Source organism: Boleophthalmus pectinirostris, unplaced genomic scaffold (assembly GCF_026225935.1).
Source record: "Boleophthalmus pectinirostris isolate CB_2022bp ecotype Guang Dong unplaced genomic scaffold, ASM2622593v1 HiC_scaffold_20, whole genome shotgun sequence".
NCBI lineage: Eukaryota > Metazoa > Chordata > Actinopteri > Gobiiformes > Gobiidae > Boleophthalmus > Boleophthalmus pectinirostris.
Genome location: NW_026571153.1, coordinates 2,578,763 through 2,604,216, shown reverse-complemented (window position 1 = coordinate 2,604,216; position 25,454 = coordinate 2,578,763). Strand labels below are relative to the sequence as shown.

The window sequence follows — 25,454 nt, the reverse complement described above, 5'->3', positions numbered from 1 at the left end:
TACTGCAAAGAAAAAGCACAAAAGTTCGAGTTATCGTAATAATAATGTAGTAGTAGTAATTCTGACGGGCCTACGTGCATAAAACAAGTAGTATTAGTAGTAACAAGTAGTATTAGTCAAGATTTTATTAATAATTTTGCCTATTTTTTTTACTGATTTTGTTTTATTTTGGTGAAGTTAATAATAAAAATAGTTATGATTAGACAAACACGCAGAGTAAACACCGTGTTCTCCAGTGCTCATGCGGGACACTTTTGGCGCGTTTAAAGTTCACACTGGAGCTCACACACAAGTCAAGTTTAATTAGAAATGTGAACGACCTCGCAAAAAAAATGTGATTTCACAAAATAATCCGAATTGAGCATTAATCCCTGCAGTCTGAACGTAGCTTTTAGACTTTTTTTCACATCATTTGACAGTAGATGGAGTTTTTTTTTCTAAACATGTAATAATCAAACTGCCAGAATTGAGGCAGAATGTCAATAGAATATAAAATTTTAAATAGAGTTGATCAGAAACACCTGGCTGTAATCGGCGTAGTCCTGTGTGATGTCACCAACTACTTGAAATCCCAGAAGTCACTGAAAATGCCACACGCTCAGATTTAGGGTGTTTTTTTTTACTAGAAGGCTGCAAATTGACCTATATTATTACCAAAAAATTATTAGGAAGAGTAGATAACACTTTCAAAACACCAAATATACAGACGGGTGATTTTTGTGTTCAGTTCCACTTTCAGTTGTGGCTTAATTCAGGTCATGGTTTGGGTTTAGGTTAAGGTTTGAATCGGTTTCCAGGAAATAAATGCAAAGTCGGCGTGCGATGTCGCCACAAAGCGCAGAGACATGTTTGTGCGTTCGTGTTTTTTTTTGCAGGTACCTGTGTCGAGTGGAGGAGATGAGGCAGTCGCTCAGAATCATGCTCCAGGCCCTCAACAAGATGCCCGAGGGAGAGATCAAGGTGGACGACGCCAAGGTGGCCCCGCCGAAGAGAGCCGAGATGAAGGTACGGGAAAGACCGGAAAGTACGAGGAGCGGGTCCGAGGATGTTTGAGAGCTTTGGTTTAAATCAGAGGTCGTCAAACTGGGGCCCGCGCCCGCTCGGACCCGTCGACATTCCACCCGTTACCCGCCCGTGTCCGAGAAAAATCGCACACAAATTAAAATCGTTCTAACTGAAGCATCCGTCAGAATATATAACTGAACTATAACTGAATATAACAACTGAAAAGTTACAAGAATTACAATCACGAAATGAAATGAAACGGTTTCGCTTTCTTCAGTACGAACACTTCACAGGCTTTATTTACTGAGCAGAAGAAACACGCCACGGACTGAACCAAGACTAAAACGGGACTAAAACACGACTAAAATACGACTTAACCAGGACTAATCTACCACTGATTCCTGGACTGAACCAAGACTAAAACAGGACTAAAACGGGACTAACCAGGACTAATCTAGGACTGGTTCCAGGACTAAAATGGGACTAAAATGGGACTAAAATGGGACTAAAACGGGACTAAACCAGGACTAAGCAGGACTAATCTAGGACTGGTTCCAGGACTGAACCAAGACTAAAACGGGACTAATCTAGGACTAATCTCAGGACTGAACCAGGTTTGAACCGGGACTAAACCGGGACTAACCAGGACTAATCTAGGACTGGTTCCAGAACTGGTTCCAAGACTAAAAACCTGACTAAAACCTGACTAAAACGGGACTGAAACGGGACTAACCAGAACTAATCTAGGACTGATTCCAGGACTGCACCAAGACTAAAATGGAACTAAAATGGGACTAAAACGGGACTAACCAGGACTAATCTAGGACTGGTTCCAGGACTGAACCAAGACTAAAACGGGACTAAAACAGGACTAATCTAGGACTAATCTCAGGACTGAACCAGGATTGAACCAGGATTGAACCGGGACTGGTTCCAGGACTGGTTCCAGGACTGGTTCCAGGACTGGTTCCAGGACTGGTTCCAGGACTGGTTCCAGGACTGAACCAAGACTAAAACGGGACTAAAACGGGACTAAAACGGGACTAAAACGGGACTAAAACGGGACTAAAACGGGACTAAACTGGACTAATCTAGGACTGATTCCAGTACTGAACCAAGACTAAAACCAGACTGAACCGGGAGTAAACCAAGACCAAAACAAGACCAAAAGAGGACCAAAACAGGACATAACCAGGATTAACAAGGACTAATCTCTGTCTGATTCCGGGACTTAAACGGGACTTAAACGGGACTACACCGGGACTCACTGTTGGGACGGCTTGGAGTTGCGCCTGTGTAGACCGTCGGGTGACCGCAGGCGAAAGGACCGGAGTGCAGAGCTCCGCGCCGCACGGGTCTAAGCGCAGCTGTCGCCCGATCACGCTTTGCGGACACCCTGCTCCACGGACTCTGGGTTCTCCCTCGCTTAAGTCCAAGATTAGTCCTGGTTTAGTCCTGACCCGCCTGTGTGTAATCACTACCCTCCCACATACCCACCTGTAAAATTCCAGAACGTTAAAACCCGCCCGTTTCAGCGGGACTCTGGTGGGAACCCTGAATAAAACTCTTTGTGAGAAATCTCCAAATTTATCTTTCTCCAAATGTTCTCTTAAAATTTGTTGGGAAATGGCTCCACAAACCTCTGATATTAAACTATTAAAGTCTTTTCAACAACAAAATCATGTCTTAGGTGTTGAATAAAGGCACCATTTTCACTTTTGGGTATTTCTGCTGACACAAAACATGTCCAAACTCTCTGCGTTCTCACTCTTCCTGCTTTATAAATGTCAAACTCCTGACCTGTCCTTCTAAAATGTCTTAATGTCACGTAAAAAACTCGATCTTGGACGATAACAGAAAGTGTGTGTGTTGTGAAACCGTGTTGTGAGCACACACATTTCACGCCGCTGCCGCCTCCGTCGCAGCGCAAGTCAGCTTCCTGTTCCTCTTGACTGTCTCACATCTCTTTTTTTTTTTTTTTTTTTGTTTGTTTTGTTTTGTTTTTCAGACCTCCATGGAGTCGCTCATCCACCACTTTAAGCTGTACACCGAGGGCTACCAGGTCCCTCCAGGGGCCACGTACACCGCCGTCGAGGCCCCCAAGGTCAGAACTGCACACGGGACCAACACGGAGCTGACGGGAAAACAGGATTTAAAGTCACATTTATTGATTTTAATAAAAAAAAAAAGAATAATAATGTTGAAGTAAGGACTAGGACTTGAACAGGACTAGACCAAACCAGAGACTAAATCAAAACTAAACTGGGGACTAAAAGAAGGACTAAAATGGGGACAAAACATTGATTATACCAGAGATAGACCAGGACCAGACCAGGATCAAACAAGGACTAAAAGAAGGACTAAAATAGGGATGGAACTTTGATAGACGGATCAAACCAGGGACTAAACCAGGGACTAAACCAGGGACTAAACCAGGGACTAAACCAGGGACTAAACCAGGGACCAAACCAGGACTAAACCAGGGACTAAACCAGGGACTAAACCAGGGACTAAACCAGGGACTAAACCAAGGGACCAAACCAGGGACTAAATCAAGACCAAACCAGGGACTAAATCAAACTAAACCAGGGACTAAACCAGGGACTAAATCAAAACTAAACCAGGGACTAAATCAAAACTAAACCAGGGACTAAATCAAAACTAAACCAGGGACTAAGAGGGACAAAACATTGATTAGACCAGAGATAGACCAGGATTAGCCCAGGACTAGACCAGGACCAAACCAGGGACTATAAGAGGGACTATAAGAGGGACTTAAAGAAGGACTAAAAGAAGGACAAAACATTGATTATACCAGAGCTAGACCAGGTCCAAACCAGGGACTATAAGAGGGACTAAAAAGGAGGACTAAAAAGGAGGACTAAAAAGGAGGACTATAAAGGAGGACTATAAAGGAGGACTATAAAGGAGGACTATAAAGGAGGACTATAAAGGAGGACTATAAAGGAGGACTATAAAGGAGGACTAAAAAGGAGGACTAAAAAGGAGGACTAAAAAGGAGGACTATAAAGGAGGGCAAACCATTGATTATACCAGAGCTAAACCAGGGACAAAAAGAAGGAACACTGACTATACCAGGGATAGAGCGGGACCAGACCGGGACCGAACTGGGACTAAATGAAAAACTAGACCAGGGACTAAAAGGACTAGAAGGACTAAAAGAAGGATGAAAAAGCACTATTTTCTTCATTATTTGTCACCAAAATCAAAATGGAAAAAACTAAACAAATAACAGCTGTTTCCCGTTTCATCCAATTTTGACCCTTACGGACTGAACCAGGAGGACTGAACCAGGACTAAACCATCCAGGATTAGTCCAGGATTAGTCCAGGTTTAGTCCTGGTTTAGTCCTGGTTTAGTCCTGGTTTAAGTTTGGTGTGGAGTTTCAAAACACAGTGGAGGACTTCATGCATCACCACATGACATCATAAGTTGGAACAGACAAGAACTCAGCTTAAATGTGCAGGGTTTGTGTGTTAAACATGTGAATGAAACAAAAAAAAACACAACTCCAGGTCCGTTTGTGACGAGGAAACAACATTATAACATAGATCAGAAAATTACGTAATATCAGCCTTTCAAATAGTGCAAAAAAAAAAAAAAGTACAGAAGGATTGCGGTATCTTAGTAATAATGTAGTAGCAGCAGTAATTCTGACGGGCCTACATGCATAAAACAAGTAGTATTAGTCAAGATTTATTAATAATTTTGCCTATTTTTTTACTTATTTATGTTTATTTTGGTGAAGTTTTATCATTTTTTTTCCCAGTTGGACATGGCCTGTTCTGTTTGGGTTAATAATTAGTTAAAAATAAAAATACGCATCACAAAAATCCACTTTAAACACCAAAAAACACCTTTATTTTGATTCCAGTTTTCGATAATCTGTCAGAAAATTGCCGTCTTTCTTTCCTTGTGCATAAATTTCGACTCAGATGTTCCGTGTTGTTGATGACTCGGGTTGCAGAGTTCTGTTGTACAAGTCGACAACTCGGCGCCGCTTCCTGTATTTTGGTACTTTACTTTGCAGCTTTTTTTTGACACTTAACTGATGCAAAAGTGTGATAAATATTTACCACAGCTTCCACCAAGACCAAGTCAGGATTAAAAAAACACGAAAACCCACCGTACGCCCTTGAAGCTGTTTCATAAGTCTAAATGTTGTGTCATTTTTAATTTTTAAGTCTAAATGAGGGCAGAACTGAGGTCATTTTGTTAAATTCCTTCACCGGCCTGGGCTCACTGAAACCGCATGTGGAACATTTGGGGCTTTTATCTGAAATTAAACCGTTTTTATCTTTTAAAATGGGTCACACACGCTTTTATTTCCTCTCGTTTAGACAACGAAATGCAGGTTTCTTTGGCCTTTGCACTTTCTTGCTTACAGTTGGTCCAAAACGCGAGCACATTAGACTGATTTTAGGGTTCCTCGTCTTCGTTTTAGAGTTGATTTTAAGGTTTTACTGTTCATTTTTAAAAGCTTTGAATGTTCTGGCCCGACGTTACGTCTCGGACTTCCTCCAGATTTACTCCTTTTTCAGCTCCTGAGGCCTAAAACGAGGCTTAAAACCAGGAGAGACAGGTTGTTTTAAGTCAAACTTTATTGATCCACAAGGGAAATGATTTGGACACAGACGCTCACACATCATAATAACAAAGAATAAAAACATAAATGGTAATATTAAATTAAATAAGTAGCAAAAAAGAGCAAGAGACAGGTGTTAAATACGACATAATTATATAAATGTAAATGTTAGGGATGTCACAATAACCGAAATGAAGAGAACCCAGAGAAAACTACATAGACCATGATCCTTTGCTCCATTTCAGTGCAAACGACAAGAAGAAATAACAGTTCTAACACTTTTAAGTCTTGGATTAAGTCTCATCAAGGCATTTTAAGAGGAAAAAGTAACGTATTATAACAGTTTTGTTCGTAGCCTCCACAAAATATCGCAATAAATATCGTACCGCGAGATGTATATCGTGAATATATTGTACAGAGAGATTTGGATATCGTTACATCCCTAAACGTGAGCTTTCCCACGATATCACTATAAATATCGTATCGTGAGGTTCATACCGTGACGATATCGTATCAAGAGACTTGGATATTGTTACAACCCTAGTAAATGTATAAATCAAAATAAAATCGTAAAATTAGTAATAAAATACAAAATCTCAGCTATAATCAAGAGGTCAGAGGTCTCGTCTTAAGATAGAGCCCGACCGATATATCGGCTGGCCGATATTATCGGCCAATATGGGCACCTGGGAGCATATCGGCTATCGGCCGATATGCTTGCTAATATGGGCCGATATTTCACGTGGGCATGTTATACCTCGTTATAAAGCTTAGACTCTCTACATTATGGTCATTTAATCCAATTTATAGACAGATAAATGTCCTAATATGTGGCTCCACATCAGTATTTATTTGCGGTGTAATTTGTCTGTGTCCATACTGTCCCTGAACACACCACCAGAGTCACGTCACTTCACTCACGTGTGTTTGTTTACACCCGCAGCCGTGCGCAACATTGAGATTATATTCTTTTTATGGACAATCGGTTTGAGTCTGGATTAAAAGGACATTTATTAGTGCAGACTTGTGATGTGGGAGGAGCCTGTGTGAGCGGTGAGTGTTGGAAATACATCGACTTTGAAGCTAGTTTAGGTTATCTGTTAGCGATTAGCTGCTGTAGCTCCCGCACATAAACAGGCTGTTTTCTATTGGCCTATTGTAAAGTGATTATATTGTCCGTACATTTGTTACTGGACCAGCATTGATATGTAAATGAGCTGTGAATAGACGTGTGAATGATCCACATTTATGCATATAATTAATACCGCGGTGCGCACGTTTTTACGGCTAAAGGCTAATAGCGGTAGTTTATTTACTAGCTAGGAGTTAGGTCGCGATCGAAGCGGCTCTTAGAACCGGCTCTTTGAAGTGAACGACAGGAGCCTGATCCTTATTGGGAGCCGTGTTTTCTCTTTTTCTCTTCAAGCTGCATGTCGACCCGTAGTTTGACAGCAGCAGCGGCTGAAAACGAAACTTTCAGAAATCTGCGTGTGCATAGGATTAAAAAAAAAAAGTGCATATTTGGCTGCAGTTCAGCATAAAATGAATAAACCAGGACTAATCTTGGTCTTGAGAGATAGAGAGAGATAGAGACCGAGTCCCGACACTCAGTCCTGGTTCAGTTCTGGTTTAGTCCTGTTTTACACATGGTTTAAATCTGTTTTAGTCCTGGTTTAGTCCTTTTTCAGTCCTGGTCCAGTTTTGGTTTAGTCCTGCTTGCAACAAAACAATCTCAAGAGTCGCTTGGGAGCCGAAAGAGCCAGCTGCTTTAGTGAGCCGAGCCAAAAGAGCCGGTTCTCCAAAAAAAAAAAAAAAACTGGAATACCCATCACTAGTAGCTAGAAAAAGATGCAAAAATGTCATTAGGCCAATCTACTGTATGTAAATATGATGTAAAGAGTCAGAATAACAATAAATGTTGCCTAAATAAACCCAATTTAGAATCCACTAGAGCCAAACCTAAGTTTTTTAAACAATTCAAGATTTACAGTGAATTTTTACATCACTAAATATATCGGCGATTATATCGGCTATCGGCAGCTCCAACTCCCGTTATATCAGTTTCATATCGGCCACAACAAAATCCATATCGGTCGGGCTCTACTTAAGACCCACTTTTATTCCAAGCTCCAGTTCTCGGGTCTTTCTCTTTCTTCTTCTTTCAGACGTCCCTGAAGCGTCCAACTCGTTTTTTGTCGCTGAGGTCTTGCTTATATTTACTATCACAGGGTATTCGCGAAGGCCCGGAAGATGGCGTGATATGATCCCGTCCATAATTCGATGAAATATGATTGGCTCAGACAACTGTCAGTCTCAAACTCATCCCCCACATTGACTTGAATTGCGCTGGTCTTCGTTCCAGCCACTGAAGCTCCTGCAGGTGTTTGTTTAGTTCAGCGCTGCAGGGGGAGTCACTGATTTTACCCGGATACCACTGGAAGAAAAACTGTGATTGGTCCATTTCCGTTTCATTATATTAACCCTTTGTTTCCCAAGAAATATCAGTCCAAGTTTATAAAAAATGATCTCGAAATGATGACTAGTGTCGTGTTTATTACTCACTGAATAAAAAATAGTGAAAAAATATCTGTCATTTTTGTTTAACTTAATGTTAACTTCATTTTTGTGTGTTGTTGAACAGGGTGAGTTTGGCGTGTACCTGGTGTCGGACGGCTCGAGCAGACCGTACCGCTGCAAGATCAAAGCCCCCGGATTCGCTCACTTGGTACTGAAAAAAACCCCATTACAAATAAACATTACCAAAAAAAATTAATCACACATTTGAAATATGATAAATGACAATGAATCACATTTCTGTCTGATTTTAAAGTTGAAATCATTTAAACTATTTTCGATCAGGATAACAAACAAACACTAATTTATGATCAGCATGATTTCAGAACTGTTTTCCTGTGTATTTGAGCAAAATGTGTCTTGCCCCAGATATCAGACAGATTTTGACCTCATGACCTGCTTATACGAGACATAAGTCCACTGTGCTCCGTTTGCATCTGATTATAAAGTGTTTTATTGTCCGATCATCAGGAAGTGAGTCAGGTTAAAGCTCATGACTAACAAGACGAGTTTAAACCATCACAGTTTAATAATTCGGATGTTTCTGAATGTGTAAGATAAGTGAGGACGAACTGCGGAAGTGTGACGTTAAGCAGCTCCACTTTACATTTATTCAATTACAGGTGCTTTTATTAGGGAGCCCGCCTCATGATGACGTACGTGAAAAAAGATGCTAAATCGTGGCCTCAAATTACTTTTTTTTTGTTCCCACATTGTGTTTTAGTTAATTCTAATTAACTAAAACGAAATTTGAATCGTTCGAAATCAAGCGAAATAACTAAAACGTGGGAACGACTTAGCCGAAACATGGGAACAATTTAGCCGAAACGTGGGAACGAAATAACTAAAACATGGGAACGATGTAACTGAAACGTGGGAATGAAATAACTAAAATGTGGGAACAAAATAACCAAAATGCAGGAACGATTTAGCTGAAAGGTGGGAACGATTTAGCCCAAACGTGGGAACGAAATAACCCAAATGTGGGACCGAAAGAACTAAAACGTGGGACCGAAAGAACTAAAACGCGGGAACGAAAGAACTAAAACGCGGGAACGAAAGAACTAAAACGCGGGAACGAAAGAACTAAAACGCGGGAACGAAAGAACTAAAACGCGGGAACGAAAGAACTAAAACGCGGGAACGAAAGAACTAAAATGTGGGAATGATTTATCTAAAACGTGGGAACGAAAGAACTAAACCGCGGGAACGAAAGAACTAAAATGGGGGAACGAAAGAACTAAAATGTGGGAATGATTTATCTAAAACGTGGGAACGAAAGAAACTAAACGTGGGAACGAAAGAACTAAATGGGGAACGAAAAGAACTAAAATGTGGGAACGAAAGAACTAAAACGTGGGAACGATTTAGCCAAAACGAAAGAACTAAACCGTGGGAACGAAAGAACTAAACCGCGGCAATGAAAGAACTAAAACGTGGGAACGATTTAGCCAAAATGTGGGAACGAAAGAACTTACCGCGAGAACGGAAGAACTAAACCGCGGCAACGAAAGAACTAAACCGTGGGAACGAAAGAACTAAAGAACGAAAGAACTAAAACGTGGGAACGAAAGAACTAAACCGTGGGAACGAAAGAACTAAACCGCAGCAACGAAAGAACTAAAACGTGGGAACGAAAGAACTAAACCGTGGGAACGAAAGAACTAAATCGCGAGAACGAAAGAACTAAACCGTGGGAACGAAATGGTAATATGAGATGACGATTTTTTTAATTTATTTTTTCCCGTATGTCATCAGGCGGGGGCTCCCAGGCATTCTGACGCCTATCCACAGATCTGACCTGTAACTGGGTTTGGTTTGGGTTCCATGAAGATAGAAAGGTTTAAAGCCATAGAGCGGAACATTCCAGACAAAACAATAACATCTCCACGGATAAATCTCCACCAGAAAAGTTACACAGTGTACCTTTTTTAGGAAGACGTGTTGATGTTGTGTTTTATGACGCATTAACTTAACCGTAACAGTGTTTTTATTTTAAATTTTTTCCTCAGGCTGGACTGGACAAAATGGCCAAAGGACACATGCTGGCTGATGTAGTCGCCATTATTGGTAAGAGTTTAACAAGTTTTTATATTTTACTTCACTTCAGAACATTTCACAACTTTTATCTAACACCATCAGAATGTGATGTGACAGATGCTTCGACACTTCTACACTTCTACACTCTACTCGCTCTAAACTACTGTCATTTTAGCCGCTGTAGCTCATTTAGTGACGGTTCTGTCTCTGCTTTTGTGTCTTTTGGCAACACACTTTTACAGCAGTAATAATAATGCATCAGTGTATTTATGTATTTATGTTTGGACTTTCAAAAACTCTTCACTAGTTTTGGAACAATAACTCAATTTTGCTAAATTCTCACATAAAACTAAAAGTATCACATGAAAAAAGTCTAAGTGAAGTATTAAAGTACCTCATTTAATTTAATTTTCATTTTTCATTAGTTTTATTCTGTAAAGATGAATATAAAATACTTATGTGAATGAAAAGGAGCAGGAGGAAGTTTAGATTTGTAATATCTGCCCCTGAAACTTCTTTTTTTTTTTTTTTTTTTGGCTCATTGAACCTAAACCTTTTTTGAATGATTTTGAGTTGTTCCTTCGATCAGGAGCTTTGGAATTGCACCCTTTATTATTATTTTTTTTGTGTGCATTTGTTGTGTTTTGAGGTGATCTCGTGTGGTGCTTGTTTGTTTGCATCTGGGGTTCTGAAGTATTAATAAAAATATGTATAATTTTAAAAAACTAGTAATATCCGCCCCCTTTTCACACAAAATAAAACATTTCCAAAACATCAACGATTCCAACTTAAAGTAGAATCTGTAAAAGCTACATACCTGTTTACAAATGTACTTAAAGAGCAAAAAGTGAGGATTTTACGCAGATTTTGAGGTCTTATAAGGCTTCAAATGTAGTGATTTTAATCAGCAGAAACAATTGAATACATTTATTTTTTTCGGAAAAAAATAAAAAAAATAAATAAAAATTAGTTTCTTTTACTGACTTATTTACTGACTTACAGGGTTTTGCAAAAAATATTGAAATATCGATATACCGGACCGGATTACTGACTTATTTACTTACTTACTTACTCACACTTACTTATTTTTACTTAATTACTGACTTATGTACTGACTTTTACCTAAATATTGACTGACTTATTTACTGACGTATTTACTGACTTGCTTACTTTTACTTAATTACTGACTTATTTACTTTCTTGCTTATTGACGTTTATTTAATTACTGACTTTTTAGTGACTTATTTACTGACTTGTTTACTTAATTACTGACTTATTTTGTGACTTGCTTACTTACTGACTGATTTACTTGCTTGCTTACTTATTTACTGACTTACTCACTTTTACCTAATTATTTACTTATTTACTGACTTATTTCTTACTTTTACTTAATTCATGACTTATTTATTTACCGACTTACTTGTTTGCTTATTTAATTACTGATTAGTAAATAAATGTCAGTAATTAAGTAAACAAGTAAGTCAGTAAATAAATGACTGACTTGTTTACTGACTTAATTACTGACTTATTTACTGACTTACTCACTTTTACCTAATTACTGACTTACTTATTTACTTACTTGCTTACTGACTTTTATTTAATTACTGACTTATTTACTAACTTATTGCTTACTTTTACTTAATTACTGACTTATTTATTTACTGACTTACTTGTTTACTTAATTAATTACTGATTAGTAAATAAATAAGTCAGTAATTAAGTAAGTAAACAAGTAAGTCAGTAAATAAATGACTTAATTGTTTACATAATTACTGACATATTTATTTACTGACTTACTTTTACCTAAATATTGACTTACATACTTATTTACTAACATATTTACTAACTTATTGCTTACTTTTACTTCATTACTGATTTATTTTCTTACTTGCTTACTGACTTTTATTTAATTACTGACTTTTTACTGACTCATTTACTTTTACTTAAATACTGACTTATTTACTGACTGACTTACTTGCTTACTTACCGTCCTTTTACTTTCTTAGTGACTTACTTTTTTTCTTTTTACTTTTTATTTATTAAGTTTTTCAAGTTTTGAGAAACAAACAAATACAAAAACAAAAACCTGGGGCACTGTTCCGTCGTTATAAGGATATAGAAGTTAAGTCTCTTTTTGTTTATGTTTCAACCATTTTGTCCAGCGTTTAATGAAGAAATGTCCTTTGAGACGTAGAAAAAAAGTCGTTCCATACTGCTGACTTGTTTACTTACATGCTCACTTACATATTTACTGACTTATTCGCTTGCGTACTTACTTTTACTTAATTACTGACTTATTTACTGACTTATTTGGTTAATTACTGATGACTTATTTTACTGATGTATTTACAGACTTGATTACTTTTCAATCCAGTTCAAAAATATAATGGAATCAAAAGTCCAAACATCTAAAATAAACACTTCTCTGCATTCAAGAGCACGTTTCTGTACTTTACTTAAGTACATTTCAAAGTGGATACTGTTTACTTTTAGTCAAGTACCGCACTTTACTCCCAGTTTTACTTCGTTTCGTTGCACCTCTGCTCTTTCTTTATACACTGACATTGTTTATTGACACCACACCGGACAGAAGTGAGACTGACACACACACAAACACACACACACACACACACGCATCAGACGTATGTAGGCCAGGTGGTTGAAGCGTCTTGCCAAAAGGTCGGCGAGTTTTCTAACCACTAAACTCAAAAGTGCTTTACAAACTCGCCTTGTAATCTTTTAATTTCCAAGTTTTTCTCTACACGACATTGTTTTCACTTGTCTAACGAGGTGGAATATCGAAGTACTACTACTACTGTTACTACTTTTACTGCATGTACTGTGTTTTTTTTGTCTTGCAGGCACACAGGACATAGTGTTTGGTGAAGTTGACCGCTGAAGAGAGAACTGTCGTCTTTCTCTTCCTGTTCACAATTCAGCCTCTTTTGTTTGATGTATTCTAATATTACTGTACAATGCTCCAAAAACAATATGCATAATAAATATTTTATGACTCCACGACTTTGTTTCTTCATTTCAGACGTGTTTTTCAACTTAAAAGCGCATTTTCAGGCCCAAACGTTGGCATTTTGTGTGTTTTTTCTCTGTGTCTTTTGTGGTTTTCTTTATAAAGGGGAGTGGTCTTGACTAGATCTGAGAGAAATGGACTTCAAGCTGCCGACCACAACTTCCCTTTCGACAAGCGAGCTGCGCAGTGACGCTGGAGGTGCGCGGGTAGAAGAGCCAGAGTCGGCGTCAGAACCTAACACTCGTCCTCTTCGCCCTCAGTCCGCTCGGAGTGCCCCTCGATCGCTCAATCCAGTGTCCAAGGATGGGGCGCCCCGGTCCTTTAGCCCTCGTTCTCCCTCTGTGGATGTGCTTCGGGAGAGCAGGTGAGCGCTTTTTTTGGGGGGGCTTTGAGTTGTTTTTATTTCAGCTTTTGTGGGACTTTCCTGGTTAAAAAATGTCTAGAAAAGCAGTTTAGTTTGAGACGATGACCAGAAAAAGCCCTAGATCTCATTTCCCTCATTTCCACGACTAAGAATTTTCATTAAAAAGTGGTAAAAGCTGAAGAATGGCTTGTGTTTGACTAAAAATGCTGTAATTGCAGTTAAATTTGAACTTTTGTGATTATTTATGGCTTCATTTTACGTTGCTTTACCATTTTGGAGACTCCAAAACATGACAAAAACATCACAATTATCAAATTTTAAGAACTAGACTCAACAATATAGACTTTTTTTTTCTAAAAGATGTGATTTGCGAAATATTTTTGAATATTTTAGCCAGAAAAACTGTGTCGTAAGTCAAAAAAAAGTTGAACAATGCATTTTTGGGGAATTTAATACAGAGAATAAGTATCTAGAGTTGACCTGAATTCACCAGAAAAAGACGCAGATCTCATTTCCTCTAAGAATTTCGAATAAAAAGTAGTAAAAACTGAAGAATGGCTTGTGTTTGACTGAAAATTGCAGTTAAATTTGAACTTTTGTGATTATTTATGGCTTCGTTTTACGTTGCATTACCATTTTGGAGACTCCAAAAGACAAAAAAAAAAATTATCAAATTTTGAGAACTAAATCCAGAGGTATAGACTCATTTTTTTTTTCTAAAAGGTGTGATTTGAGAAATATTTCTGAATATTTTTAACCAAAAAAAACGGTCTCATAACTCAAAAAAAAATTGAAAAATGCTGCTTTTTTAGAATATAATACCAAGAGTAAGTGTCAAGAGTTCTACGTTCCAAACTGGTGAACCCTCTACTTTTTCTATAAAAATATTCAAAATTAGTTTTTTATTAATTTTGGCTTTGTCTCCGTTTGTATTTCTGTATCCTCTCTCATATAACTGTTATAAAATGTGCAAAAATAATACAACAAAATTCGCAGTTCCATATTTTTAGCTAGAAAATCAAGATATCAAATAACTACTTAATTTTTTTTCTTTTTTTGTTCTTTAATGAGAGTAATTTATAGATTAGAGAACTGGGTTTTTGAAAAGCATCTGCGTTGAGAAAGCTTCGACTTCGCAACACCACGTTTCCTGTTTGCAGAGTGACCAGTCACTTTCTTAGAAACGAACGTGAACGGCTCTTTCCCAGTTGGTACTTCCCCCGCTTATTTAAAGACAAAATTTCCACAAAATAATGACATCTAAAAAAAGGAATGAAAATCTAGGAAAAAAAGTCAAGTTTTTGCTGTAAGAAAGGAAGCAAAGTGCAGTTGTGTGTTTATAGAAGCAGACGTAGTTACAGAATACCGCAGTATTTTTCAAACTTTTGAGTCATCGCACACTAAAAACACGAAAATGTGATTACAAAATTACAAAAAAAACCTGCGCCAAATAGTAAAAAAAACAAACTAGTCGTCAAAATGTTCATGCTTGCGTTTAATACCAGCACGACTTTTTGAATCGAAGAAATTGACACTTTCAGGATCGAGTTTACAAAGTGAGTGCGTGAAATTTTTACTTTAAATCTCAAAATGGATAGGTTCCACAAAAAAAATCTAATGAAAATTTCATTTTTCTGTAAAATGTTTTCTTTTTTTTGAGTTCATGACATTTTTTTTTGGTTTTTTTGAAAATACTCCGTTACACTATCAAAAATATTCTCAAATCAGTTTTTTTGGGGGAAAAAAAGTCCATAAAAGTCTTAAAATTTGATAATGGTGATGTTTTTGCTGATTTTTTTGGCATCAAAATGTTGTTGAGACCGGCACGTCTTTTTGAATCTAATAAATTATAATTATACTTCTCTCTTTTGTTTTCTGGACGCTTCAAAGTGTTTGTCAAAATGTCCATGTTTACATTTAATACCAGCGTGTCTTTCTGAATCTAATAGATTTTCACTTTCAGGATCTCGTTTATATCGTGAGTCTTTAAATGTTTTGAAATTTTTACTTTAAATATCAAAACGATGATGGGTTTCTTCCACAAAAAACATTTTTCAACTTTTTTTTGAGTCATGACAGTTTTTTTGGTTGAAAATATTCTACTACACTAATAAAAATATTCTCAAATCAGTTTTTTGGGGGATAAAATGCTCCGTAGGGCTGGGTCTAGTTCTTAAATTTGATAATGGTTGGATGTTTTTGCTTTATTTTTGTCGCCAAAATGTTCACGTTGACGTTTGATACCAGCACGTCTTTTTAGACCTAAGGAATTGTCGCTGTCAGAATCAAGTTTACAACGTGAGTGTTATTGTTTTGAAATTTTAAACTTGCCGAGAAGCTTTGTGGAAAAAATTTTAACTTGAGAACGCAAAAAGAGCATAATTTTCATGGTTTGTGTTTGTTTCTATTCAACAATGAAGTATTTATCAAACTTTTGCCTGGCACACGACGAAAATGTGGTTACAAAATTGCAAAAAACTGTGCCAAACAGAAAGAACCGCAAACCAGGGCAGTTTTTTTGTTTTGTTTTGTTACTTTTTTGTAATTTGGTCAAATTTTTGTTGTGTGCCACGCCTCAAAAGTCTGAAACTACAACTGCATCTACTCTATGTACGGTCATCGTTGTCAAATAGAAATGAGAAATCATCTTTTTGCTTTCTCAAGTTGTTCATTTCTCCAGAGTTTTGAAATTTAAAGTTAAATTTTCCAAACATTTAAACACTCAGGATTGTAAACTAGATTCTGAGAAGTAGAGCCCGACCGATATGGATTTTGCTGTGGCCGATATGAAACCGATATAATGGGAGTTGGAGCTGCAGATAGCCGATATAATCGCCGATATATTTAGTGATGTAAAAATTCACTGTAAATGTTGAATTGTTTAAAAAACTTAGGTTTGGCTCTGGTGGATTTTAAATTGGGTTTATTTAGGCAACATGTATTGTTATTCTGCCTCTTTACATCATATTTACAGACAGTAGGTTGACTTAATGGCATTTTTGCATCACATTCTAGACACTAGTGATGGGTATTCCAGTTCTTTTTAGAGAACCGGCTCTTTTGGCTCGGCTCACTAAAAGCTGCTGGTTCTTTTGGCTACAGCAGCTAACCCATAACAAATGACAAAAACTAGCTTCAGAGTCGACATATTTCCAACACTCACCGCTCACACAGGCTCCTCCCACATCACAAATCTGCACTAATAAATGTCCTTTTAATCCAGACTCAAACCGATTGTCCGTAAAAAGAAAATAATCTCAGTGTTTGGATCTGTGTCTGCAGGTGTAAACAAACACACGTGAGTGACGCGACTCTGTGGTGTGTTCAGGGACAGTACGGACACAGACACACACAAATGACTCCGTAGATAAATACTGATGTGGAGCCACATATTAGGACATTTATCTGTCTGTAAATTGGATTAAATGAACAGAATGTAGAGAGTCTAAGCTTTATAACGAGGTATAACATGCCCACGTGAAATATCGGCCCCTATCAGCAAGCATATCGGCCGATAGCCGATATGCCTAAAGTTGCCCATATTAGCCGATAATATCGGCCAACCGATATATCGGTCGGGCTATAATTTAAACACTCAGGATTGGTAAACTAGATTCTGAGAAGGTCAATTTCTTGGATTCAAAAAAGACGTGCTGGTGTCAAATGTAAATGTGAACATTTTGACGACAAAAAATAAAGCAAAAACATCACCAATATAAAATTTTAAGAACTAGACCCAACACGAAGGACTTTTTTTTTTTTTTTGTAAAAGCTGTGATTCCAGAATTTTTTTGTTAGTGTAGTGGAATATTCTCAACCAAAAAACTGTCATAACTCAAAAAAAGTTAAATGCTGTTTTTTGTGGACATAACCTATCACCATTTTGAAATTTTAAGTTAAAATTTGTAAACCATGAATGTAAACTAGATCCCGAGAGTGTTAATTTCTTAGACTCAAAAAGACGTGCTGCTGTCAAACGTAAACGTGAACATTTTGATGACGAAAAAATAAAGCAAAAACATCATCAGTATCCAAATTTAAAAGCTTTAGACCCAACAGTACGGACTTTTTTCGCATTCAAAAGATTTGATATTTTAACAATAATACTTGATACTTGATTTATGTTTTTATTTTGGGCAAGTAAGAAATGTACATTTTGAACATTTGAACATTTTGAATGACGCAATGACGTAAACACTACCGGTGTTTACGTCATTGCGTCATTAAGATTTCAGCTTTGTTTGTGCAGATCTCTTGTTATAATCCTTAATTTCCTTCAGATTTCCTTCATTAATTCCGGGAGACCACAAGGGACAGTGCTAGGACCTTTAATGTTCTTTTATTCTTTTTGTTTTATTCCAAAATTCCCGCTGAAATTCCAAAATGTTTAAGTAGAGATGCGTTCCCACCAACCACCAGGGGTCATAACACACGTAAAAAGTTGACGGTGCAATTCCCACTCTGCATTAATTAAGAATGACGTAATGACGTAAACATCGGTGCAGAGTTTCTGAATTCCCTTAAATTTTCTTTATTAATTCTGGAGATCACAACGGAGAGAAAAATGACTTGAAAGTTTCTGTTCTGTCCAGACAGAAGTAGAATAGGTCGGGCTCCCAAAATTTCACAAGTAGTCGCTATAATGAAGAAATATTTTTATGTGAAAAATGCTGAGTTTGTCCCTTTTTATTTGTCAGTTCCTGTTCTGTGTCTGTATCATGAGCCAAAAATAAGTTTTTGTGCAAAGGCCAAAGGCAGAAACTGATATGATCATTATTATTTGGTTGATTTTATTTTTTTTTCCCCCAGACTTCCGTCCATTATAAGAAAAACACGTCACCAATCTCGAGTCATCACAACACACTTTAAAACTTAGTTCGTTTTTACCTCTGTAGCTTTTTAAAATTTGAATTTATTTGAATTTATTTGTTTAGAAGATAAGCCCCTTGAGATGTTTCGCCATCTCGTTTTCAAGGGGGTCCTCATAAATAACACACACTCACTCACACTTGACTGTTTGACACATAATAAAACAAATTTGAAAAAAATAAATAAAATAATAATAAAATTTTTTTTTTAATAGAGTTCAAAGATAATCACAGAATACAACAAGATGAACAACAAAATAATCAATAAAAAAAAAAAAAAACTCCATCCAGAGTATTTTACAGGATCATTGCACATTTAATGAATTCAAGTGTCTTGGTGTTTACCTTGGACTCCACTTTAACTTTTAAAAAACATGTAATATTCACAACTTTAGGCAAATTAGATCATCATTGTCAGAAAATGCAGCTGAAATGTTTCTCCACAGCAGGATTTTCTCACAGCTTTAAAGATGTTTGACAGGAAATCTTTATCTTTTCATCACTGTCTCATACTTCAGAAGTATGATATCTTAAGTTTTGGAAAGTTTCAGAAATGTAAATTCACCTGCTCAGTGTATAATGTCTTAAATGAAGTCGCTGCAGCACCTCTGGGTGAGTTCATCAAGCCCAAGTCCAGCTCTAGTGGTCGAGGAACAAAGAGCGTCGACCAGAGGCGACTGTGTGACACTTTATAGACGCACAACATTCAGTCTGCAGGTGCGATCAGTCAAGGAACAGAAATCTAAAACAACATCCAGCTGCAGTAAGAGACTCCACCACATTCAGAACATTTAAAACTAATCTGAAACGACAGCTTAAGTCAGTGGTGTCAAACTCATTTTGTTCCGGGGGTCGTGTCCAACCGACTTTGATCCCAAAGTGTCCGGATCAGAAAACTCATGTCATATAAACCCCAAAAATAACAATAAGTTCAAATATTTGTGCAGAGAAACACAAATCTACTACAGAAATCTTTTTTAATTGATGAACTCTTTCTTTTACAAAATATTATAATATTAAGAACAACTTGAAACTTTAAGAAAAATGCAATTTCAACACAAAGTTTTAACATGAACTTGTCTGTAAACAGGAATAAGTCAGTTTTTCTTGGCTCCACTTTTCTCATGTTGGACATTTTTCTGATGAGGGTGTCACGGTCAACAGTCAAAACGATCGTCCTTTAAGAGCGTTTGGAAAGAGACAAGTCTTCATTTGTGCTGCTCTGGTGGGAGGGGCCACGTACAGAGACGCTGGAGACGCTGCTGTGATAAACACCACAGAAAATTAACAAGATTTTAATAGAAAATATAATTAAAATATTTGAGTAGAAAATCAGCCGAGGGCCAGGTTAAAGGTCTTGGAGGGCCGGATCTGTTTGACACCTCTGTCTTAAGAGAAACCAGATCTGTGAGCACTAGTGTTCTGCTCCTGTGTAAAAGTCAGTGTTGTGTGTCATGTTTGTGTGTTTTTCTATTGTGACATGTTTTGTGTTTTATGTTCTTATGTCTCGATCTCTCTGACCTGACAGGGACAACAGGTATTTACAAGTGTTTGTTCATGAAAATGCGTTGTCCCTTTTTAAATAAATAAAACTAAAACGTGTTTTTATGTCGAGGAGAAAATTCAGTTTGTCGACTGGACAAAAGTTAGTTTGGTTGAAGACGTTTCGCAGCTCATCCAAACTGCTGCTTCACTGAATTTTCTCCTCGACACGGATTCTACCTGGACGACTGAGGGATTCTTAAAAACACAAACATGTTTTTAACACTTTTACATCTTTAATCTGCATTTGTTTCTTATGTCTCTATTCACTGTTTCATGTTATAGTTGATGTTTGAGTGTTTTCTGTTTGCGCTTTTGTTTTATTTGCCTCTTGGTCGCGTCGTTATTGTAAATGCAAAGGTTTTTTCAACGGACTTACTTGGGAAAATACTGAATAAATAAATAAAAAGATTATGGGTGTGTTCTAAAAATCCAACTTGATGGATAATTCGCAAAGCTCGTTTCTGTAATATAGGGAGAAACTTGTACTTTTCATGACACTAAAAGACGCTTCACACAGATCAACAAGTGAATTTTCATGTTTTTTTTTTTTTTTGTAAAGATGGTGAGTGTTGTGATGAAAACGATCCTAATCTTTTATCATTCTGAAACCCACAGATATACATTTCAAAATTTACGCAACCAAATACATAACAAGTTGTATTTTTGGATCTTACAGGAACATTTTAAGTGCTGGCGAAGTCTATTTTAGCACGAAATTGTTTCTTAACACGTGTAAATTCCCAAAAATCTATTAATACATTTGCGTGGGAGTATTTTAAAAAATGTTCCGTATTTGTTTTTGTTAGTGTGAAGTTGCTATCCTACTAGTTCCTTATTTTTTGGTGCTTAAGGGCATCAAAAAAAACAAAGTCGATTTAATCTTTGTCTTAAATAACCACTTCTCTTGTTGTAGTTCTGCATTGCTTAGTCTCTTTTACCGTCAGAATTTTTAGATACATGTGTTTTACTTAAGTACGTTTTACAGTAGATACTTTTTACTTTTATTAAACTACATTTAAAAACGGGTATTTGTACTTTGTACTCCACTACATTTTAGATCAGGACTGAAACGTTCATCGTTTGAGACCTTCTGACTTCTTTTTAACACATTTAATTTGATTTTTAAGCAAACGAAATACACAAAAACAGTGACGTAATTTAAGAAATCACTCGAATTACTCAAAATCAGCTAAAGTTTTGATCAAAATCACCACATTTGATGCTTTAAATGTTCAAAAAAAATCACTCTTTGCTTCAATATTTTTACTCAAGTTGATTTTTTCACATGATACTTTTACTTTAGTAATCTTTTGCCCGTGTATGTGTACTTTTACTTAAGTAACAAAACTACTTCAGTACTTCATCTACAACTAAATATTTCAGTTTTGTTTGCGCAGATCTCTTGTTATAATCCTTAATTTCCTTCCTTTGCTTTATTAATTCCGGGAGGCCACAAGGGACAGTGCTAGGACCCTTAAAGTTCTTTTATTCTTTTTGTTTTATTCCAAAATTCCCGCTGAAATTCCAAAACGTTTAAGCAGAGATGCGTTCCCACCAACCACCAGGGTCATAACACACGTAAAAAGTTGATGGTGCAATTCCCACTCTGCATAAATTAAGAATGACGCAATGATGTAAACACCAGTACAGTGTAGAATCAGAGTTATGACGCTGTATTTCCGGCATTAAATATTAGACTTAGACAAACTTTATTGATCCAAAAGGGAAATTATTTGGACACAGGAGCTCACAAATCACAATAAAATATAATAACAAAGAGTAAAAACATAAATGGTAATAATAATTTTAAATAACTAACAAAAAAGCACAAGAGACACGTGTGACATGCAAATATAAATCTATAAAATGTATAAATATACAGTGTATGAATCTTAAGAAACACACTTACTGGGAAATTTTTATTTTATTCTCATGATTTCTATTTATATTTTATACATTTTTAACAATACATTTACATTTTGTATATTTTGTACATTTTTAACAATACATATACATTTAGATTTACATTTTATACATTTTTAACCATACATATATGCATTTATTTTTACATTTTATACAATTTAACAATACATTTGCATTTAGATTTTATACATTTTAACAATACATTTACATTTTATACATTTTTAACAATATATATTAATTTATAGTTACATTTTATACATTTTTGACAAAACATTTGCGTTTACATTTACATTTTATACTTTTTTAAACAATATACATACATTTATATTTGCACTTTATACATTTTAACAATAAATAAGTAAACCGTGACACTTGCTCAGTTTTAGTTTTGGTAACTATTAGAAACTCTTAGATTTAAACGAACATTATTCATCACAAATAACAACATAATAACAGAGCAAAAATATAAATGTTAATTAAAAAATTCTAAAAAAAACAACTAGAGAACGGAGTTATTTTACCAAACTGTACATGATGTAATTGAAAATAAGAAAAAAAAACATAATAATTTACAACATAACGTCAAAAAATGCATCTTATTATAATGTTTTTTATACATTTATTAGGAAAATCCTTTAAATAAAACCTGCATAGTTGTTATCAGTCTGAATTTTAAGCCTCTGTATATTATATTAATTTTGTTGTGTGGGATTTTTTTGTTTTTTTTTTTTGCAGCTGCCGGTCTTCATGAACCTCAGATCTGTTACGTTCTGGATGGCATCCTCTTCCTGTACGGACTCGTGCTCACCACCCTCTACTGCCGGCTCAAGGTTTGTACCACGACCACAATACAGCGCTCCCCCTTTACCCCAGAGACCTGTTAGACTTTAACTCTCCAGAGTGTGAAACGGAAAAATGACTTCAAAGTTTCTGTTCAAGTTTAATTTGAGTTAATGTTGCAACTTCAAGCAAACAAAATACACAAAAACGGCGACATAATTTAAGAAATCACTCGAATCACTTAAAATCAGCTAAAGTTATGATCAAAATCAATATATTTGATGCTTTAATTGTTCAAAAAGATCACACTTTGCTTCTATTTTTTTCATGTGATACTTTTACTTTTACTTGAGTTATCTTTTGCCCATGATCTGTACTTTTACTTAAGTAACAAAACTACTTCAAAACTGTACTTCATCTTAAACTGCTTACTGTATAATTAAATATTTCAGTTTTGTTTGTGTAGATCTCTTGTTATAATCCTTAATTTCCTTCAGATTTCCTTTATTAATTCCGGGAGACCACAAGGGACAGTGCTAGGACCCTTAAAGTTCTTTTATTCTTTTTGTTTTATTCCAAAATTCATGCTGAAATTCCAAAACGTTTCAGTAGAAATGCGTTCCCACCAACCACCAGGGGTCATAAAACATGTAAAAAGTTGACGGCGCAATTCCCGCTCTGCATAAATTAAGAATGACGCAATGACGTAAACACCAGTACAGTGTATTTTTGAATTCCCAAAATTACTACAAAACAGAAACTTTGAAGTAGACAAAAGTACAATAGGCAAAGCTCCCAAAATTTGACAAACAGTCGCGATAATAAAGAAATATTTGTATGTGAAAAATATTGAGCTTTTTATTTGTCAGTTCCTGTTCTCTGCGTTTGTATCATGAGACAAAAATACGTTTACGTGCAAAGGCCAAAGGCAGAATCTAACGTGATCATTATTATTTGGTTGATCTTTCCTAGATTTCTGTCCATTATAAGAAAAACACCTCACCAAAGTCGAGTCGTCATGGTGTTCACATTAAAGATAACTGAAGTATAACTGAATACAAAGGTTTATTTACTGAATGTGTTAAGACCCTGGATCTATTAAAATAACTGGAGACAGTCTTGTTGCTTGTATCTGCCTCCAGTTGACGTTGTGTCACTGGAACTTTAGCAGAAAAAATCCCCTGGGCCGAGACAAGATTTTTCTCATAGAGGCAATGTGATCACAAACTGCTCGTGTTCGTCTGACAGGGACCGACAATTTTCAAAAATGTTGGATTTGTTGGCGATTTTTTACCTATTTTTAGATCATAGACTTTTTCTCAGCTCAAAATCCTTCAGTTGTTTTAAAAAAACGCGTTGTAGCTCAGTTGTCCACTGATCTGAAGGTTGGCGGTTCGATTCCAGCTCTTGACGTAAACATCACAGGTTGAGTGTTCAGATCCACTGAACCACAGGTTGGCTGGTGTGATTCCAGTTCCCACAGATGAATGCTGCTGCTGCTGTTGTTGTGTCCTTGGGCAAGACACTTAACCCACCTTGCCCACAGTGTCTGTGTGAATGTGTGTGTGAATGTGTGAATGTGAGTGGTTCCTTGTTGTAAAGCGCTTTGAGTGCCTTGAAGGTGGAAAAGCGCTATAGAAAAATGTTACCTGTTTTACCATTTGCTCTGCTCCTCTCGCTCTGATTGGTCAAAGCGATCACATGATACATGAGCGTGTTTTCGCGTGCATTGGCGTGTGCCCGTGTGAGAAAAGACACTACTGCACATGCTCGGTCGGCCCACAGACACCGGAAGAACCTCACCGGGCTAAAGGTGAATCTGGAATCATGGTAAATCAGGCATGTCCAAACTGCGGCCCGTGGGCCAAATGCGGCCCTCCAACAAGTTTTTCTTGGCCCTCAGGCTTCCAGGTGATTTGGCCCAAATTACCTTGCATCAATTGAAAATGAACTTTTTACACAAAGTTTTTTTTGAAAATCTACTTTGATAAAGCAAATATTGAAGATTTAATGTGTGGCTTTGGGGATTTTAGAGTGAATAAAGACTGATGGCTCATAACAAAGTGTTAAACATGCACATATTTCAATTTTTCACTGTATTGAGCACCAGTCTATGGCCCTCGATCGGCCCTCTGCTTCGTCTGTGTTTAGAAATGTGGCCCTTGATGAAAAAAGTTTGGACACCCCTGTGGTAAATGGTCACATTTTCTATAGCGCTTTTCCACCTTCAAGGAACCACTCACCCATTCACACACACATTCACACACCAGTGTACGCAGACACTGTGGGCAAGGTGGGTTAAGTGTCCTGCCCAAGGACACAACGGCAGCATTCATCTGTGGGAGCTGGAATCACACCAGCAACCTGTGGGTCAGTGGATCTGAACACTCAACCTGTGATGTTTATGTCGAGAGCTGGAATTGAACCTCCAACTTCCAGATCAGTTGGCAAATGCTCCACCAACTGAGCTACTGCCGCTCATGAGACATTGAGCTCGGCCCGTTGACTTGAATGGGACCTGGGGGTTTGGTTAAGACCCTGAGCCGAGGCCAGAGGCGAGAGGATTTGAAAATAAAATATATTTATTTATGAACTAAATCACAAACTAAACACACAGTTTTTGCCTTTTGTCTTTGCACGAAAACGTATTTTATGCTCATGATACAAAAGCAGAAAACAGCAACTGACAAATAAGGGTCAAAGGTCAATATTTTTCACGAT

General features: G+C 36.8%; 2 protein-coding genes across 2 annotated transcripts in view; both read left to right on the top strand.

The window, feature by feature from the left end:
- ndufs2 (NADH:ubiquinone oxidoreductase core subunit S2) overlaps positions 1 to 13,243 on the top strand; it is a 32,084-nt gene extending 18,841 nt beyond the window's left edge. The window contains exons 10-14 of the mRNA XM_020936933.2: positions 876 to 1,005; positions 3,014 to 3,109; positions 8,253 to 8,336; positions 10,198 to 10,255; positions 13,087 to 13,243. Of these exons, the coding sequence (XP_020792592.1) occupies positions 876 to 1,005; positions 3,014 to 3,109; positions 8,253 to 8,336; positions 10,198 to 10,255; positions 13,087 to 13,124 (406 nt within the window). The 3' untranslated portion in view covers positions 13,125 to 13,243. The remainder of the gene's footprint in view (positions 1 to 875; positions 1,006 to 3,013; positions 3,110 to 8,252; positions 8,337 to 10,197; positions 10,256 to 13,086) is intronic.
- A 183-nt stretch (positions 13,244 to 13,426) lies between these two features.
- The window catches only part of fcer1g (Fc epsilon receptor IgFc epsilon receptor Ig), a 22,001-nt gene continuing 9,973 nt past the window's right edge, over positions 13,427 to 25,454 (top strand). The window contains exons 1-2 of the mRNA XM_055156698.1: positions 13,427 to 13,617; positions 22,689 to 22,783. Coding sequence (XP_055012673.1) covers positions 13,557 to 13,617; positions 22,689 to 22,783 — 156 coding nt within the window. The 5' untranslated portion in view covers positions 13,427 to 13,556. The remainder of the gene's footprint in view (positions 13,618 to 22,688; positions 22,784 to 25,454) is intronic.